The sequence below is a fragment of the Callithrix jacchus genome, chromosome 16, assembly GCF_049354715.1.
Source record: "Callithrix jacchus isolate 240 chromosome 16, calJac240_pri, whole genome shotgun sequence".
NCBI classification, from domain to species: Eukaryota; Metazoa; Chordata; class Mammalia; order Primates; family Cebidae; genus Callithrix; species Callithrix jacchus.
In genome coordinates, this window is record NC_133517.1 from 62,701,199 (window position 1) to 62,721,917 (window position 20,719).

General features: G+C 43.0%; 1 protein-coding gene across 8 annotated transcripts in view; it reads left to right on the top strand.

Annotated features, from left to right (window-relative positions):
* Positions 1-20,719, top strand: part of ZFAT (zinc finger and AT-hook domain containing) — a 220,046-nt gene that overhangs the window by 44,784 nt on the left and 154,543 nt on the right. For all 8 annotated transcript variants that reach the window (XR_013528095.1, XR_013528094.1, XM_035277375.3 and 5 more), the window contains 2 exons: positions 93-269; positions 14,335-14,586. Coding sequence is in view for 6 of the 8 variants with exons in the window: in XM_035277375.3 (XP_035133266.1) it covers positions 93-269; positions 14,335-14,586 (429 nt within the window). In the remaining 2 variants the exon portion in view is untranslated. The remainder of the gene's footprint in view (positions 1-92; positions 270-14,334; positions 14,587-20,719) is intronic.

Genomic DNA, 20,719 nt, shown 5'->3' on the forward strand with positions numbered 1-20,719 from the left:
GGTATTTTCTTTGGCAATTAGAAGTAATAATTGTTTACGTTGAGATGAAATAACGTATTTTTCTTTCTTTCTTTCTTTTTTCTTTTTTACAGAAAACACGGCCATCTTTATGTGTAAATGTTGTAACCTTTTCTCACCAAATCAGTCGGAACTCCTCTCCCATGTTTCAGAGAAGCACATGGATGAAGGGGTTAATGTTGATGAGATTATTATTCCCCTTAGGCCTCTGAGTACACCTGAACCTCCCAACTCAAGCAAGACTGGAGATGGTAAGGGGGCTGGCGTGGGGTGGGGGGCAGGACACCTCCCAACCCGCTTGTTGATGTTGATTTGCTCTGTGAACATAGCAGAAGCCTAGAAAATCCACATTTCCAAACCAGAAGTCACAATAAGTGCCCAATTATAGATATGCTCAAATAAGAGTGTGTCTTTGAAATCCCCGTAGCTGGCCCCCTGTAGGTGTCCTCCAGTGTCTGGTTGGCAAGTGAATGAATGAACGAATGAATAAATGAAAGGAGGTGACAGTATTCAACAGTGTGAAAAATATGAGCTCGTTGTCAGACAAGTGTGGGTTTAACCCAGCCCTAGCACTTACTGGCTGCATTACCTAAAGCCAATGATGTTACTTCTCCAGGCCTTATTTTGCTTATCTGAACAAATGAAGAGAAATACGTTGGTTACAAGGGGGCCTGTGAGGATGAAGTTAAATACAGCACCTAAGCTGAAGCCTGGCACACAGAAGACAATAAATGGCAGCTGTTGTTCTAACATACATGGTTAAGAAAAAAGTCTATATCATCTTATAGCATTTTCCAATTGTTCCCATAAACCTGGAACACGGATTCAAATTGCAAAGCTTTGATTTATACAGGATCCTTCGGGATGTGCAAAGTGAGATGCATCTTGTCTGTCGTGTCCAGACATCTTTCACTGAGTGGTTATCAGATGCAGCAGGTGTATGGATCAGAGATGCCATCCAGGCAGTGTAATTAGGTCCCCACAGACAGAGAAAACATATAGCACACGAGGAACCGCTGCAAACATGCTCACAACACTCTGTGATAAAGGACAGCAGCCAGTCTCCTGTGAGGAAGCCCAAAACATAGCAGTCTGTGTCCCATTGCAGGGTTCACCAGCCACACTAATAATCCAGTGGCTCTTGCCTGGGAATATTCAGACCGGTATTTCTAAATAGGCTGGCTATTGATCATCTGTCGGCACCATTAACAAGGAGATATTCCAGACAAAAAATGTTTTGGTTAATAAGTCCCTCTGGCCATTCTCAGGGTTCTCGGAGAAACATTCCTGACAGAAGATTAAGTTTTCGAGAAGTTAGGAAGTTCTGCAAGTTATAGTGGAAACGGAGAAGGTGCAGCACCTGAAGCTAGTGGTGAATAAGGAGCAGCAGTTAGTATGTATGACTTCTCCTCATCATCAGCTAATAGTGGGCGTGTCCATGCGGGCTCAGCCCCTCACAGGCCTTGTGAGCAGACCTGTCCTCTCCCATTTAGAGGAAGCAGGAGTGAGGAGGAAAGTTATGTGTAATTGCATCTCAACCAGTAGCACACACTTGAGACTCTTTGTGTGGGGGTAGAGGAGGAAAGTTTGCAGGGGGCACTGAGAGTCAGAACCTGCTTGATGCCAAGGGCCTTGCAATTCAGCGCCCTCCCTCTTCCCACCCAGCCTGTGTGAGTCATGACCTCTGGGCAGGAGCTTTGTGACACCCATATTCCCCATGGCCCACTTCCCTGCTGAGCAGTCAGTGCCTTGCTTTCTAAAGAGGGCAGCTTCACAGAGATGGCTTGAGTCCAGAACTGTGGACAATCTGTGTGCCTGCCTCTGGGGTTGAATGTATATGGACTCAGAAAAATGGATGATGTCTCAGATAGAAGCCATGTGAACTAATGTGGGAAGAACTTCTAGAGGGGCTCTTGCAAAGCTCCGTTCTTTGCTTATTAAGATTCTCTTCTTTTTAAATGAGGTGTGAATAAGAGGGGAATTTTAATTTTTAATGTTTTCATTTTCTTTTTTACACAGTCTCACTCTGTTGCCCAGGCTGAAGTGCAGTGGCATGATCTCAACTCACTGCCACCTCTGCCTTTTGGGCTCAAGCATTCCTCTCACTGCAGCCACCTGAATAGCTGGGACTATAGGCGCCCACCACCACACCAAGCTAATTCTTGTATTTTTTGCAGAGACAGAGTTTCATCCTGTTGCTCAGGCTGGTCTTAAAGTCCTAGATTCAATCAATCCACCCACCGAGGCCTCCCAGAATGCTGCAATTACAGGCGAGAGCCACTGTGCCCGGCCTTTCATTTCTTTTATAAATAGGAAATGAATAAATGGCAAAAAAGCAGAATTCACATAGAATTATGAGTGTTCCATACCTAACCTGTGTTAGTGAGATAGAGCGCTGTCCATGCAGGAGCTGGTCCTGAGCTCCTGCCCCTTCCCAGCCCCCATGCCCCTCTCCTCCCTCTCCTCACTGATCTATAGCCACTGGCCCCAGGCTGCTGGTGGAGGAGGAACGCATGCAAAGGCCACCCTCTGCCTGGGAAGCCCCAGGTAGGTGTTTTTGCTGGTTCACTCCTGCATGTGCCTGGGACTCACTCAGCCTGGGGTCACCTTGAGGAACATTCCTTGAGGCATCAAGCAGGTTCTGACTCTCAGTGCCCCCTGCAAACTTTCCTCCTCTACCCCCAAACAAAGAGTAGATCCCAGGTAGGGCTGCAGGACCTTTCACTGGGCTCCCAGAACCCCATAAGTGGACTCATTTCAGTTCTGTCTCTCCTAGGTGTGCTTTCATTTGTCTCTGTGTTTCTCTTGCTTGTGAGGAAATGTCCCAAGGAAGGGATTTGAACTGTTCACCTCTTAGCCTCAGGTCCTGGTGTGGAGCCTGGCACAGGGTACAGCCCCATTCCTGTATGTTCAGTGAATGAATTACCTTTTTTTGTCCTTGTTTTCTTGCCTGGGGCCTTGTTGCCCTCCCTCCGTCCCAGCTGTCACCCTTTGCTCAGGAAACTTCAGTGGCTTTCCCCCCAAAGCAAGGCTCCCCAAACTAATTTGACCTGGGGACCCTTCTGACTAGCATAAAGCCCCTGACCTCTGTGCAGTGCCCTTGGCAGCATGGGTTCACTGGTGGGGCTCTTCTTTTGGTACTGTAGGCTCCTTCTATAGCCAAACAACTGGAGGTCCTCTAGGCCCCTGGCTCCTTTTTCTCTCTGTGTTGTTGCAGGTGAACCCATACCTGGCTCCCTGTAGGTGTCCTCCAGTGTCTGGTTGGCAAATGAATGAATGAAAGGAGGTGGCAGTATTCAACAGTGTAAAAAATATGAGCTTGTTGTCAGACAAGCGTGGGTTTAACCCAGCACTTGTAAAACTTCCTTTTAACTTTTCCAGGTGGACTTTGGTGCTTCTCCTGGGTGAATACACCACGTGGGTAAACCCATCAAAGCAATTACACTTTTCCTTTATACTTTTTTCTTCCCAATTATAAGAGTAATTTTTTTTTTGAGATGGAGTTTTGCTCTTGTCACCTGGGCTGGAGTGCCACGACGTGATCTTGGCTCACTGCAACCTCCATCTCCTGGGTTCAAGTGATTCTTCTGCCTCAGCCTCTCGAGTAGCTAGGATTACAGGCACCCACCACTATGCCCAGCTAATTTTTGTATTTTTGGTAGAGACAGACTTGCCATGTTGGCCAGGCTGGTCTCGAACTCCTGACTTCAGGTGATCCACCTGTCTCGGCCTCCCAAAGTGCTGGAATTACAGGCATGAGTCACTGCGCCCGGCCCTGAAATCTTGCTGTAAAAGAAAATTAAAGCAATATAAAATGGGGAAAGCACATTTTCTTAACTGCCCTCCAAATACTAGAAATAATGCTGCTAACAATTAAATGTACTTCCAGACCTTTTTCTCTGCGTATGTAAACATAAATACACTGTTTGTTATTGCTTTGTCATTCAATAAAGAACAAAATGGGATCGTAATATATGTTCTGCAGCATTAAAACATGTCAGCAGTGTATGCTGGATATTTCTTCATTTCAGTACCAACATGTCTCCTAATTTTTTTCTTATAGTTTTATTGAGGTATAATTGACAAACAAAAATTGTTAAGTATTTATGGTGTATGTATGATATTTTGATATATGTATGCATTGGCTGTGAAGCCACAGCCAAGCTAACTAATGTATCTATCACCCCATGTAGTCAGCTTTTGTGTGTGTGTGTGTGTGTGTGTGTGTGTGTGTGTGTTGTGAGAAGATCTGTTCTTTTTTGGCTGTATGTGATGGCTCACGCCTGTAATCCCAGCATTTTGAGAAGTTGAGGCAGGAGGATCACTTGAGCCCAGGAGTTTGAGACTGACCTGGGCAACATAGTAGAGCCCTGTCTCTACCACAAAAAAAAAAAAAAAAAAAGAAAGAAAGAAAAAGAAAAAAAGGCCAGAGACAGTGACATGTACCTGTAGTCCCAGCTACTTGGGAGACTGAGCCAGGAGGTTGAGGCTGCAGTGAGCTGTGATTATTACATCACTACGCTCCAGCCTGGGTGATAGAGTGAGACCCTGTTTCAAAACAAAAAACAAAAAACCTGACCTCCTCTTTTAGCAAATTTTAAGTACACAATAGTTTATTATTTGTAGTCCTAATTCTTTTCAATGTCTATATGATATTTCCTTCTGTGGATAATGCATAATTTACTTAACCTTTCTTTTCTTTTTTGGTGACATGTATCTTCTCTCTAATTTTGTGCTATTGTAAACAATGTTACAATAAATGTCACAAATATCGTTGTACATTGTATATTCACATTGGCTATATTCCTAGGAGAATTGCTTGTGTAGAGGGTATGTTAATTTAAGAGTTTGCTAGGTTTTATCAGAACGCTCTTGGGAAAGGTTTTATCCATTTATTCTCACTGGGATCTAAGATCTTCTGTTTTTCCATATCCACATCTACCCTAGGGTATTATCTTACTTTAAAGAGTTTTTGCCAATTTGACAGACAAAAAATGGTATATTATTTTTATTTGCATTTTACTGGTAACTAGTGAGGTTGACCATTAATGTTTTACACATCTGCAAATTGCTATTTATATCAGTTATCTATGTTTTTGTTTGCTATTTATTGATTTGTAGGAGCTCTTTGTATAGAAAATATTAACACTTGTCATTAGAGAACTTATATATACTCATTTTAAACCTCACAATGCATGATAATGATTATTTTATACAGTGAGTGTTCATTTAGATTTAGCTACATATTTACTACCCTCTGGCTCTTCAGTCCTTGGATCTCCATCTACTCCATCTCCATCCATGGATGAGTATTTTTCTGCTATGGAATACTCCTTAGATTTCTTTGTAAAGAAATCTGAATGGATCTTGAGCTCTCCTGGTTATTGTTTGTTTCATGTGGTCTTAATTATTGTCTTTATTGTTATGAAGATTATTTTGAGATGCAGTATTGCCCAGTTGCCCAGGCTGGAGTGCAGTGGCATGATCTTGGCTCACTGCTACCTCTACCTCCTGGATTCAAGCGATTTCTGGCTAATTTTTGTATTTTTAGCAGTGATGGGATTTCGCCATGTTGGCCAGGCTGGTCTTGGACTCCTGACCTCAAGTGATCTGCCTGCCTCGGCCTCCCAAAGTGCTGGGATTACAGGCGTGAACCACTGCACCCAGCCTATTGTCTTTATTTTTAATATATATTTTTTCTTGGGGATAAAATTTTAGGTTGATTTTTTTTTTTCATTTCAGCACATTGGAAATATTATTTCATTGTCTCCTTGCTTTTACTGTTGTCGATAGGCTGTCAGCTGTCAAGCTGATTTTAGGCATTATTATTCCCCAGTCTGTTTGTTTTTGGTTTGCTGAAGTTTCACTGTGATACATCTAGGCAGGAAGGATTAAATAAATTATTACATTGATGTTGGTTGGTCTTCTTAAACCTACAGATGTATGATTTTTATAAGTTTTAGAAAAGTGTAAACTCTTCTGCCTTTTGGTATTGCTTCTGTTTCATTGTTTTTCTGCCTTTCTTTCTGAGACCTCAGTGTTTGCTAGTTCTTCTCTATACCTTTACCCTAGCTTTTGTGGCTTCTTTGCTTTTATCTTGTGCTGCATTCTGAGTATTCACTTCTGATCCGTTTTTCAGGTCACTACTTTTTTTTAAGCTTTTTTTGATGAAGTTCATAGGAAATAAAATTTGCCATTTTAACAATTTTAAAATATAGAATTCAGTGGTTTTACTATGTTTGCAAGATTGCACAACTTCTACAACTACCTAATTCCAGAACATTTTCATTGCTCTGGTTCATCTCAAGGTATTTCTAATTTCCTTTTTAGCTCATTGGCTATTTAAGAGTACCATATAATTTTCATACATTTTTGAATTTTCCAGATTTCTTTCTTTTTATTTCTAATTTAATTCCACATACTTGAATGATTTCAGTTCTTTTAAATTTACAGAGAGTTGACTTATGGCCTAACATGCGGTCTGTTTTGGGGAATTTTTCATGTGCACTTGAGAATACTTTGCATTCTTTTCTTGCTAGGTGGCATGTTCAGTATATGTATTAGAATGTGTTGGTTTATAGGGTTGTTCACATCTATTTCCTCGCTGATGTCCAGATTTTATAATTGAGGAATATGTGGCGTAGAGACTCAGAGGAGTTAAAATAACATACTCAAGATTACCTGTTTAGTAAGTGAGAGGAAGAGATTTAGGCCCAGCTGGTTTGATGTTATTTGCATGTTATTGTGTAGTCCAGGAATTATCAAATTCTTATTATTGAGCCTACTTTTATAAATTATTTTTTCTTTATTATATAATTTACTTTTCACTTAAATTATTCTTGAATACATTTTCTCTTTTTTTGTTGTGTATACTAAACAACTTTTGTCTGTGTAGTTTAATTTTTAAAAAGTATTAATTTCTTAGTTAAACTCAGCCTCTTAACATGACATTTTTTAAAAAGTCATTATGAACTTCACGTCTTTTTCTCTTTGTGAAAGTTCATAAAATTTGAGGCTTGTAGAGGCTTAGTTTCTCTCTAATGATTTTCATTCAGGTTTAACCTTCACAATTCATTTTAAGTTCAGAGATACTTGAAATGGTTTAATTAAACCTTTAACTGAGTAGTAATTGATTTATTGTTTTAGTCTCTCGTTATAACATGAATGCACTGAAATCCTCTGGTTTATTTTATAGCCTTTTAATCTTTTTTGCTCATGTAGGAAGTGGTCTGCAGAAAGACCTTTAATTTTCCTCCTCTTTTCCTCATCAAACTTCTGGCTGTGATCCAACAATAAATTTCCTGATGGACCAAGCTCATTCTCTCGTGTGTGTGTGTGTGTGTGTGCGCACATGTGAGTGTGTGATCATATCTGTGTGTGAGTATATGGGTGTGCTTGTGAGGGCACATGTATGTGTATATGGGTGTGTTTGTACATGTGTATGATTGTATATATAGGCACATTTGAATGTGCACGTGTGTGTGATTTTGTATCAGATGGTGTGCGAATGTGCATATGTTTGATACTGTATATGGGACGTATGTGAGTGTGCATGTGTGTGATTGCATATCTGGACGCATTGTGAGTGTATGTGTGTGATTGTGAATATGGGCATGTTTGTAAGTGTGCTGTGTGGTGGGCACATGTGTAAGTACACGTGTGTGTATGAGATTGTGTATATGGTACATTTGTGACTGCACACGTGCATGTAGTTGTGTACATGGGCATGTGGGTGTGTGCACGTGAGTGTGGTTATGTGTATGGGTACTTGTGTGTGTATGATTGTGTATATGGATAGGTATGTGACTGCATGTATATGATTTTGTGTATGGGTGTGTGTGAGCATGTGTGTGTGAGAGGTGTGTGCGTGCACATGCATTTATTTATCCTGATGGAGGCTAGGGCAGTTGAGGAAGAATGTACATGGGTCTCCTGAGAGTCTTGTTTGGCTCTTCCATTTTCTCTCTCATTTCAGACCCTCTGTAGAAACTCTTCCCTTCTTCTTACTTTTCCTTTCCTCTTCCCTCCGCCTTTCCATCTCTTTAGTCATGAGTTGTTTGTTGTGTGCCTGCTGTATGTGGGTGCTGTGCTAGGTGCTGGGGCTTCAGGAGGGGCCCACAGGCTGTTGACTCTGGCCCCCTGGCTGGTGAATGGCAAATAGGCAGAAAGGCAGTTTCAGTGCAGGAGGGTGAGTGCTTCTGCAGGGTTAAGTTCAGGATGCTAAGACTTCCTCTAATGTGAGGGTCAAAGGAGGCTTCCCAGGTGATGTCTGTGTTTGAATCTGTATGTTGTCTCTTCTGGGCATTTACCACGAATCAAGTCATTCTGAGCGCCTGTAGGAACTTTGAGCCCTCTAATCTGCCCTGTTCAGCAGCACAGTGTAGTGGAAATGGCACACATCTTGGAACCGGACTTAGACTCTGTTCCTGGAACTTTCACGTGATTGCTGGGGCCTCGGCTGGCACATAGGGACCTTTGTGCAGATTACAAAAGGTGCCCCCATTCTGGGGGGATGAGTTAGTAACAGAAGCTCTTTCTGGGTAACAAACATAAAACGTTCTCAGGGCTGATGCAGCGGGTGCTGGAGCACATAGCTTGGCTGGTGGAATTTGGCCCTGGTGAGCCTCCAGTCACCCCTTACACAGGGCAGAGCCTGCACCACAGCCTTGAGGCTCTGCTCTGGGCTTAGGCAAGTGGCATGGCCCCTCTAGGCTGTAACTTCTGTCGTCTGTCAGTGGGAGATAAGATACTGGCCTTTTTCATAGGTTCTGAGACAAGTGCATGTTCATAAGTGATGCCCTAGTCTATCGTGACTACCTGATACACATTATACCCTCCTGTTCCTTATATCCATGTACTTTTGGGTCACACTGAAGCTTGTCACTGCGTAAGACTGTCACCCTTTTCCTGCAGAACTTAGTGAAGAAGTCAGTGTGTCATTTCTGTGCTTAGATATTAATTGATGAAGTTCACTGACTTTTAGGCCAGCAGGCCTGGATTCAAGTCCTGGCCCTGCCATTTATTAATTCCCTGACCTTGGAGCAAATTAGTTCACTTCTTAAGCCTCAGTGACCTCGACTATATGATGGATATCATACTAATGCCTCCCTTGGGGATCAAATGAGGACATGCATGTGAAGTGCTTAGCATGGTGCCTGAGATGTATGTGCTTAATAATTATTAGTTACGTGGCATTTCCACGATACGGCTGGTAAAACTACAAGGAGCAGGCTTGAGATGCCTTCAGCCTCCCCAGTGCCTGGGACTGTGGAACAGGATTAAGTGTGTCCCTGCAAAGGGGATGTTGCATTTCTCATAAACCTAAAAGGCCATGTTCCTTATTTATGATAAATAATTCATTGTCTCCCCTATTGCTTCCTGAGCTTTGGAAGTAAATGTCAGAGAGATTGACTGTCAGGGCCTTAAAATGTTAGTCTTTCAGGATTTTCTGAAATTCTCGAGTTGGTACGAGTAGAGATTGAGCTGCCCTGTGTGAGTTCTGGGAGGCTGGCCATATTCAGGCTTTTAGGCATAATAAAATTTGTGTGCCTTTAATTCTGTATTGGATTTCCTGGTGTGAGAGCTATTTTAAAATGAAGAACTTAAGGAAAAAAATACATATTGAGTCAGAATGAACGAGAGTGCATGTACATCAGGAATCACATTATCTAACTGTGGACTGGCTGGGAGGATCATAGTTTCTTAAGAGATATTCTGAGTTAGAATCTTAATGACTCTGGCCATAATATTACACAGTTGCCATTCATCAGTTACCTCCTGAGTTCTGTGCTCAGCATTGCAGTAGATTACTTTTATCAGTAGTGACTCTATAAAAAAGAGGCAGTTTTGTGTTTATTTTTCACATTGGAAACTGAGGCTCAGGAGAGATTTGATCCCAGGTGGGTCCCGCTCCAAGCCAGCATTCTCTGCAGAGCACAGATTGTCTCTATTAATGTGTCTAGAGCTGACCATTTCTTATCCGTGCCTCAGGGGTATGTGATTCCGTAGAAGCATTTTTGATTGGGGATAAGGAAACCCCATTCCAGTTCTGCATGCTTAGCAGCTGGCCCTGGAAAATGTGCCATGCCGCTTGAACTGTTGTGCCGCTGTTTCTTTTCCTACTGAGGACATTCCGTTGGTTACATCCATCTCTTCAGGTTTTTATGAGGATAAAATGAGATGATAGCTGGGAAAGTGCGAACTTGAGTGATACACAAATAAAGGGCGTCCGTTATTAAATTTTTGATAATGTTGGGCTATTTTTTGCATGAATGCTCATGTTGTGTTTTGATTAAATTAGAGATCTTTTGGCTGATTCTCTGTCCCTTGCCAGTTTTTGGCCTTGGATCTGCAAGGGTGATTTTCTGACAAAGAGGAATTTGTCCCGAAACTATGGATTTAGAGCAGGGTTAAGAGGCACTGTGGCTCAGCACTTCCTTCCTGTTGGAAGCTTGGGATACAGGAAATGGTTTCTTCTATCATCAAACAGTGGATCAGTGTGTACTTATTAATTGTATCTACTCGAGCTCTGTTCAAGACCCTGTGGGACCCAAGAATTAAAAGGCCAGCTCAGACCTCAGGGTTTGTAATGAAAGGTGGGAAAAGATAGAAACACATAGGGAGTGGTATGGGCGCATACACACCCCATGTGTGTGTGGCTCACACTGTAATTCCAATCAAGCTGTGGGAATGGTCATCCTGTTCACTTAGCTGGGAACACCTCGTGGAGGAGGCACTGAGGTCTTAACTGGACCTTACATGTCAGGATTTGAACTGGGGCTTCGTGTCTGATTGGTGATGAAGGAGGTGGTCATAGGTGGGGAGAACAGTACAGGTAAGTGAAAGGAGACAGGGATTATCTGTGTATATTTGGAGAGGTCTAGAAAATTGCCCTGAGCAGTCAAGGAGGAGGAAGGAGGAGGTGGAAGCACTCTGTGTGTGTATGTCAATATGTTAGGGTTGGATCACATGCTCAAAGACCTAGAAGGCCAGGCCTGAGAGTTGTGGGCAAAGTCATTCAGAATGATTGAAGGTTCTAGAGTGACTGAATGACAGATTAGGGATGGAGGCAGAGAAAGCCCAGAACAGGAGGCTGGAATCTGGACACCATGTGCAGGCATCTGGGTGGTGAGATTGCTGTGTGAACAGAGAGGGGATTTACTGGTGAGACATCTTTAAAGCAAAGTCCATAGAGTTCAGTGACAGATTAATTAAAGGAATTCAGAGGGAGGAAGAGGAATTAAAGTTAACTCCACTGAAATGTTTTGATTTAGAGGTTACATGATTTTCCTTGCCCAGTTCCAAGACTCTTAGCTCTGCTGTAAAATGTGGGTAGTTGACAGTAGCAACTCATTTTCAGAGCTTAAATTATTCAAGTTCGTTTATGAATATTTCATTTTTAGCCAGCTAATTGGTCTTGAGGCTCTGAATTATGGATGCAGCAAGCTGGAAGATTAGTTTTGTCACCATCGTGTTTGAGGTTTTCCAAAGCTTTCAGGCCGATTTTATTTATTCCTTGCCGTGGAATTAATTGTGCACTGCTCATCAGTTTAATTCACCCAGATTTGCTGGCTGCCTGCCGTGCAGGGCACCAGGTTAGGTGCTGAGGGGGATAAAGAGTAATCAGGACAGGGACTCTGCCTTCGAGGAGTCTCCAGTCTGGGGGAAGGGAAACTCGCTGTACCTCATGCTGTGCTATGCTCAGATGAGTGCAAACACTGCGGCTCTGTGTGCTCCACTGTGTCTGTGTAGAGAGAACACTGGGTACCCGTGACAGTAAGTTTGCCAGAATCAAGGGCACAGTTCTCCTCAACATGACCAAGTCCACCGAAGACTCATGATACCATTCACAAGTTTGGTGGGTCTCCTGGGCCACCCTTTCTTCTTTCTTATTACTGCAGATTTGGAAGTTCCCTGCGGCCTCTCTCAGCTTTGATAATTTGCTAGAACAACTCACAGAACTCAGGAAAGCTCTGTCCTCGTGATTATAATTTGATTCTACTCAAAGGACGCAAATCAGAGAGCCAGTTAAGGGAAGAGAGGTCTGTGGGCAAAGTCGCAGACTGGGAAGTTTCCCGATGTAGAGCTTTTGGTCCCTCCATGGAGTCCTGAGCAAAGTGCCTCTCTCCTAGCTACAATGTAGGCCAGCACTTGGGAGTATTTCTAATCAGGGGAGCTCACTGGAACTTTGGTATCCCAAGTTTTATTAGGACCCCACGACACACTGCCCGCATGCTGCCTTTTAGTCCCTGTCTCTCCTGTAGGTTTTGACCAATGCCTTTAATTTTCCCAGGTCCTCATCATAAATCCCATTGTTTGTCTAGTGGCCAAAGTCCCTGGGCAAACAAAGATGCTCCTATCAGGAGGGACATCTGGGGGCCTAGAAATCACCTCCTTGTAGCCAAGGGCAAAGGCCAGACTTCTCTTTGGGTAAAGTTAATTCTTCACTACACAACGGCATTCCAGTAGAGCATTTCAGAGGAGTAGCTTGTGTCTGCGGGAGGGCAGAGTCTGTCACTGGGGTTAGACCTGGGCCACAGACTTCAGTCAACAGTTAGGCGCCCTGTTTCTGGAATTCCACTGACATGACACGAGGTGGGTGTTTTATAGCCTCTGTTAATTCTGCTTCTCTGATACTAATTGCTCCTTCAGTAGGTTGTGCGAGTACACATTGGTGTGAAGAATAATAAGGAGAAAAGTTTTAAAGAGTCTGAGGAAAATGATTTGTTCTCACTCTGTACCATCTATTTCTTCCGTCTCTTCTCCTGTGCACACGGACTGATTTTCCTAAAAACATAGCCTTTGTTCTCCTTGTTTAAATCTAGGGAAGACTCCCAGGACCTGTGTCCCTTGTTTTATCTGGTTTTCCCTCCTATCATTAAGTACCTTGTCATCCCTTGTTGTCCCCTCCCCACCATGCCCCAGAGAGATAGAGTGAAGGCAGGAATCTCGCTGGCTGCCCTGGTGCGGGGCTCTGGTTTGCATCTTTCAGCCAAGGCTAACCCACTCACCAGCGGCATTGTATTTCAGTTGAAGCTCTGTTCCAGCAAGGGCACTCCTTTCCCAGCAAATCTCTTGCCTCATTCATGCTCGATCTCCCTAAGGTCTTGGGAATGCCATACCCAGGCAGGCTCCTTTGTCCAGATTCTCTGTGGTCAGGCTGTTATGTCCCTGCAGACTCTGCCCCAGACTGTCCTGCCCATCTCTGCTCCCCTCTGCCCCTGTGGCCTCTCTCTCTGATTTGTGATTACAAGTGACTTTTTACCTGTCCTCATTGTTGTAGCAGTAGATAAAGCAGCTGGAGTCTTACTGTGCAGAGCCACAGCTTTAGAGAGAGCAGGAAGGGAGCTGAGAAACACCCTGATTCTGCAGATGCATGTGTACCCAAGATGGTATGAGAATCTAGGACTCCTTTCTCTGCCTTAATGCTCAGGTTCAAAGTGGGTTGCTGAAATGCCACACCTTCGCCAGACAGATGGCTGGCATTGGAGATGTTAGCTAGGCTGCTGGGTCTCTGGTTGGCCTTGCTCAGGGACGTCTCTCAAGTCTCGTCTTTGAAGACCATACCCCTCCACCTTCACACAACGGGATGAAATACTTTCCTTCCTGCCCTGCTCACCCCTCTTAATTCCTACCTTCATTCCAGAGATGAATGCCTTAAAAATTAACACTAATTGAGAGGAAATACAAGTTGTAAAATGATTTAAAACTTGCTCTAAAGCAGCTGTGATCATGCCTTTGAAAATCACTAGGTTGCTAGGAAACTGTAAAAATATTGTTATTGTTCTTAGTCCTATAATTTATGGCTTTAGATTGTAATTACTTTTTTTCTTGCCAGGACAATTTGACTCTAATAATTATGACTCCTTGAAATAATCTGAATAGTTGTGTAACTCATTAAGGGCATGACAAGCTCAGCAGCCTTTGAGAACACTTTGCAAAGAAGTTCCTAAGCAGTTTCTGAGAACTGGATTTCAGTGGAAACAGTGCTTCACAAGGGGCAGGATTTGTGAGTAGGGGGTTAACAGCTCCAACTTCAAATCCTCCCAGCATCGTTGAAGAAGGATGTACAGAGATGCTGATAAACTGATTGCCTTGAATCAGAACATTAGAAAATTGTATACCCACTAGTACACAGATGCAATGATATTAGCACCAAAGATAATCGTTTGCAGCTGTTAATTTCTGGAATCACCTCACATTTTTCATTTTTAATAAAATGTGAAACCTGAACATAGCCTCACACTTGGAGGGTGAACGTGAGCCCTGCACTGCTGTCTCATGTGACTCCATTGTGCCTTCTTGTTTCCTCGGTAGAGTTTTTGGTCATGAAGAGGAAGAGAGGCAGGCCTAAGGGGTCCACGAAGAAGCCCAGCACAGAAGAGGAACTGGCAGAAAACATCGTGAGTCCAACAGAGGACAGCCTGCTGGCTCTGGAGGAAGCGAACAGCCTGCCTCCGAGCAGCCTGGAGTGCAGCAAGTGCTGTCGAAAGTTCTCCAACACGCGCCAGCTGCGGAAGCACATCTGCATTATCGTGCTGAATTTGGGTGAGGAGGAAGGAGAAGCAGGTAAATGCTGCCAAAGGGCTGTACATGTCAGTTTCCTATGAAGAGGTGTATCTGCTAATATCAGGTTTCTCTGGGTCGGTTATTACCTGGAAATAGCGTGTATTTATTCAGTTCTCATCCATCTGGAAAAGTGCTTATTTTCCTAATGATGACTGACTATTGCTGTAAGTAATCTTTGAAGTGACGTGTCATCTGGGAGTTGTTGCCCATGGCATGCAGGTCAGGGGGCTGCTTTGCTAGATGCTTTGAGGGCTGCAGGGATGGTAAAAAGCAGCTTCTACCTTTGCTGAGCTTCTGTTCTGGGAAAGAAGACAGGGTTGTAAATGCATTGTGTTAATGGGTAACAAATTGTCAGCAGGAGAAAGCATTCTGATGGAAAGTCAGGAACGAATCTGGTGTCACAGTTTGGGTGGCATTGAATTTAAGGAAGGAGGGACGTCTTAGTGGATGGATGGGGCCATGTGGGCCGAAGTGTGGAGATGAGGATCCTCAGGGCTCCTGTGAGGGATCTTGACTGGCCGGCGGTGGCCGGGGACTAGATTTTGGTGGGCATACTTGAGGAAAATAAAGACTATTGGGTGTTTCCTTCAGGTTCTTGACTAGGCTTCAGCTCTGAAGTAGCTTCTGAAAAAGGCTGAAATGCAGATGAATGTGAGCAGGGAATGAAGTCACTGTGGGGTAGCTTGTCTGCAGATGACTTTCACAGGAAGAGTGAAATAGCAAGGCTGTACCAGAGCGGTAAGGGCCTCTGCTGTGGTTTCTGTTGTTGTTGGGTCCTTGTGCCATTTTTAAAGCCTTCAAACTGTACCCTGTGTTAAGTTCTCTCTGTTTTGTTTTGTGCTAAGCATGTTACGCACTTCTCATTAAGAACATAGGCTCTGGGTTGTGGCTGTCTGGGTTTGTATCCCAGCTTCAGCACTTAATTAACTTCATTTTGCCTCAGTTTCCTCATCTGTAAAATCGGAATAAAAGCATTACTGTCTCCTATGGTTACTTTGAAGATGAAATGAGATAGGACTTGTAAAGTACTTATAGCACTACCTGCCATATCAAAAGCTCCGAGTAAATGCTGGCTATTACAGTGAGCTGCTATAGCCACGTGGATCCAGTACTGCTGTCATCCTTCCTGCTTCACCAATAAGGGCGTTTAGACCCTGAGAGAGTGCATGATTTGTCTAGGGTCCTTTAGTTAGTAAGGGGACCTGGCCTTTGAACCCAGGCCGTCCTACTCTGAACCCGTATTCTTAAATTCTTCACTATAAATGCCTCCCTACAATGAGCAAGACTCTTGGTTTGCAAAATCCTATCATAGTTCAGAAGAATTATTGAGTAACGCATTGACAAATATTTATGGAACATCTAGGTTGGTGGCCAAGGCTCATTGCCAACATCTGTACAAGTTGTAGAAAATACCAGACACTGTTCCCTCTCATAAAGAACTCTCAAGGCAATGATGTAAAACCTTGCGGGGTTGCACAGGCTCATGAAGATAACCCATGAGGATCAAAGAAGGTGGAGCTGTCCCTAGATGGAGCCTGAGTAATTGCCATGTGAGAGCCGTAGGCCGTGAATGCTGTCATTTCAGAATAATCCGCATCATGTTTCAGAACCTAAAGTCCTTTTGGGAAATAAAGACAATTTTAGAAATGAGATAGTTCAGAGAGGAAGGATTAGGATGGACTCCCCTGAACCTGAAGCTCTGGTTTCCAGTGATTTGTTAATCACTGCATTTGGGTTACAGAGTCTTTCCCTCACCCTCTTGTGCATGCATACATCCTCTCTCCCTGTCTCTCTCTTTCTCTCTCTCCCCGCGACCCCCGTCTCTCTCCCCCTCATCTCTCTCTCTCTCTGTCTCACATGCACACACATGCACGCCCCCTACTTTGGCACAGCTAGGTGACGGTGTTGCATTTTAATCAGTTCTAGCCGTCGAGGCAGCTCTGCTGTTTGTAGTTTCTGCACTGCCTGAGTTCTTCAGAGATTCTCTCCGATCATTTTGTGCTATCTTCTCAAGAATCCCTTTTTGTGTGTGTCTTTACAGAGTTTTTCCTGTCAGGCTTCCTCTGAGACACTCCTGGACTTTCTGCACAATTATGGCTAGAAATCAGACTTTGCTCTTTTGTAACACCAAATTTTTCTGCTTCTCATTCCTCCAGACCTCAGGTTGAGCTCTGAGTTTGAGACTCAATGTCAACAGCACAGACCCTGGAGGCTCAGAAGTTTATTTGGATCTATGGCTGTTCCCCAGTCTGCACTGCCTTTAGGGTCAGCTCTCTGAAACAGGGGTCCCCAACCCCTGGGCTGAAGGTTGGTACTGTTCTGTAGCCTGTTAAGAAGCAGGCTGTACAGCAGGAGGTGAGTGGCTGGCAGCGAGCATTACTACCCGCGCTCTGCCCGCTGTCAGATCAGCTGCGGCATTAGCGTCCCACAGGAGCATTAGCCCTATTGCAAACTGTGTATGCGAGGGAGCTGGGTTGCAATGCTCCTTATGGGAATCTAATGCCGGATGATCTGAGGTGGAGCAGTTTCATCCTGAAACACCCCACCCCACCATCTGTGGAAAAGTTCTCTTTCATGTAGCCAGTCCCTGGTGCTAAAAAGGTGGGAGCCCGCTGCTCTAAAACACAGTGCCTTAGTGCTTCCCCATCACAGCAGCATGCAGAGCCATTCCCCGCGTGTTCAAGGCCCCCCCAAAACCACCTTCCCACGTGGCATCATTTGTCAGTGCTATAAAGTATTCTGTTGTTTGTACCAACCAGGGTACAATTGACGAAAACTTAAGTTTTCATCAGCTTTTCACTGTTGTAAATATTGCTTTAATAACCATTCCTATATGGGGTTGTGTATGTGTTAGCATATATACATATTGGTAGACTGTGTTATGATTTTTGTAGCATCAATTTCTAGAAGCAGATTGCTGGGTTGGAAAGTGTATTAATATTGCCAGTTTCTCCCCAGAAAGCTCACATCAACTTAGATTCCAAAGTGTCTGAGAATGCCTGTTGGATATTATCACTTTTGTTTGTTTCAGTTTTTAATACCTGTAATGAAACAGAAAATACTAAGAAAGTAAAAATATTCCAAAATTTCACTACCTGGGGACAATGTTACACTTCCTGAAAAAGAGAAGGCCCTCCTCCATTCTGTGTATACCCGTATGTATTTTTCAGAACTGAGATGAAACATAATATTCTGTGATCTTTTTTCACTCACTAATGTGGCAGGGAAATTTTTTGTGACAATATTTTTTATTTAACAAGCTGTTTTCTAGCATTTTTTTCCCTAGCGTTCTCAGTGTTTTACAACTAAACAGCCACTTTAATTCTCATGGTAACTTAAGGGGTAGGCATCATTTTTTTTTTTTTTTAATCGAGATGGAGTTTTGCCCTTATTGCCCAGGCTGGAGTGCAATGGCGCATTCTTGGCTCATTGCAACCTCTGCCTCCCAGATTCAAGTGATTCTTCTGCCTCAGCCTCTCAAGTAGCTGGGATTACAGGCATCTGCCACCATACCCAGCTAATTTTTTGTATTTTTAGTAGAGACAGGGTTTCACCACATTGGCCAGGCTGGTCTCGAACTCCTGACCTCAGGTGATCCACCCATCTCAGCCTCCTAAAGTGTTGGGATTACAGGCATGAGCCACTGTGGCTGGTCAAGGAAGGCACTATTGTTATTCCCATTTTATAGAAGAAGAAACTAAGGCACAGAGAGTTTCAGCCATTTGCTTAGGTCACACAGGCCGTAAATGGTGGAGTTGGTTGTGAACCAGGTGGGCTGGCCCCAGGGTCCGTGCTTTTGATCGCTTTGCTGTGTGGTCTTACCCAAAACAGTGTTGCTTGTTGTCACTTTTAAAGGCTGTACAGCATTTCTTCATATGTACCGGCATACATCATTTCACTTCATTGGTCTCCAGTTGTTGGGCTTTTAGAATTGTGTTAAAATTTTCTCTCTGAAATTCCAAAAAAACACATTACTCAGGTGAACAGTCCTGAGCGTGCATTTTAAATTTTTTATTATTTTTTGCACTTGTGTCATTATTATCATAAAGAAATGACTAATAATTTGAAGCTTGTTAATTTTTTAATGAGCTGGTTTTCAGTGCTTTTTACTTTGCAGTTGCTGTTTCTCAGTATTTTATAGCTAATGGCTCTTTTAAATTCTCATAGCAGTTTAAGAGGTAGGCACTGTTGTTATTCCTATTCTATAGAAGAGGGAACTGAGGCACAGGTAGTTTCAGCAGTGTGCTTGGATAGATCACATAGTCTGTAAGTGTATCTTTTAGTTTTCTATGTAGCGTTGCTTTTTTTTTTCCTTTTGCATTAGGAAAATGCAAATAGGGCATATGTTACATTTTGCCAGGCATATATATTGTCAAACCGCCCTGCAGAATGTGCATATCAATTGTTTTCCCATCGTGGGCTCTGTCCTCAGATTGCCTGTATCCTTTTTATCCTGGGTTGTGTCAGCCTCTATCCTTACCGGTCTTTTTTGTGAATAGTTACTTTAATTGTTTTAATTTGCCCCTCTTTGGTCACTAGTGCACTGTCTCTGTTACCTAGTTATTAGTTATTTGTGTGATTGGGGGAATTCCTTTTTCATACACTTATACCTTTGAATTATCATACATGCTGAAAGTATTTTCTCCAGTTTGTCATTTGTCTTTTAAGTTTCTTTGTAGAATTGCTTTTTTTCCTTTTGAATTTTGCTGGAGTTTTAAATTTCAGTATTGTCGCCACTGTTTGTATGATATTGTCAAATGTATCTTTTGCATTTTTTGCCCTTTTTAGTGTAGTTTACAAAATTTACCTCATATCCCCCCCAATTTAAAAGAAGATGCTTCTATTTCTCTGTTATCTGTATGGTTTTATTTTATGCATATTTTCAATTCATTTGGACATTGTATTTTTGTTTTTTGTAAGTTGTGAAGTAAGGCAGTTATATAGTTGACTTTTTAACAACGTGGGGTTTAAGGGCTCCATCCCACTATCAGCAGTTATATTCAAGTATAACTTTTGGCTCTCCACAGACTTTACTGCTAATAGCCTGTTGTTGACCAGAAGCCTTACCAATAGTTGATTAACACGTATTTGGTATGTTATATGTATTATATACTATTTCCTTATAATAAACTAAGCTAGAGAAATGAAATGTTATTAAGAAAGTCATAAGGAAGAGAGAATGTATTTACTCTTCATTAAGTGGAAGTGGATCATCATAAAAATCTTCATCCTCATTCTCCTCATGTTGAGTAGGCTGAAGAGGAAGAGGAGGGGTATGTCTTTCTGGAGGGGTGGGAGAGGTGGAAGAAATATCTGTATAAGTTCACCCTTGCAGTTCAAACTCATGTTGTTCAAGGGTCAACTGTCTATATTTGACCAATAAATATAGGCAAAGGAATTATCTTAATAAATATAATTCAGTAGATAAGATTATCTTAAATAATTGACTTAAATAAATAGAATTCAGTAGATAAAATATTTGAAGTCATAGGGTGCATGGAGAAAATACAAATCTGGCAGTTCAAAGTCTCAAATGCCTTGGAAAATAAGACTTTGTGTTTTGAAATAATTGTGGATTCACAGGATGCTGCAAAGATAATACAGAAGAGTCCCATGTGTCCCTCACCCTGTCTTCCCCCAGTGGCTCCCCTTACACAACCGTAGCGTGGTATCAGAATCAGGACTTGGGCCTTAGAGTGTGTGTTGCTTGCTGCCAATTTGCCACTCACATGTGTGGCCTGTGCTCACTGCCAGGAGGCGGAACTGCTCTGTAGCCGCAGGGCCATGCACCCTGTCCCTCGATTGTCACTCTCGCCTGGCAACTGCCAACCATTCTCAAATTGTGTGATTTTGTCATTTTGGGAACACTGTGTAAAGGGACTGACATAGTATGTGACCTGTTGAGACTGGCTTAAAAAACTCCCCTTTTAGACCTAGGTTCTAATTTTATGACAGAGGAATTGAGGTGCAGAAGTGACAATGATGTGGTCGCATGACTCATTGGGGGCTGGTTGGGGTGGGACCCACATTGTCTCCCCACTCCTGCCCCATTACCAGTTCACTCGACCATCTGTGCTGTAAGACTGCTCTTATTTCTACCTTGTGGATGGAGCTTTTCTTCAGTTTAGCATAC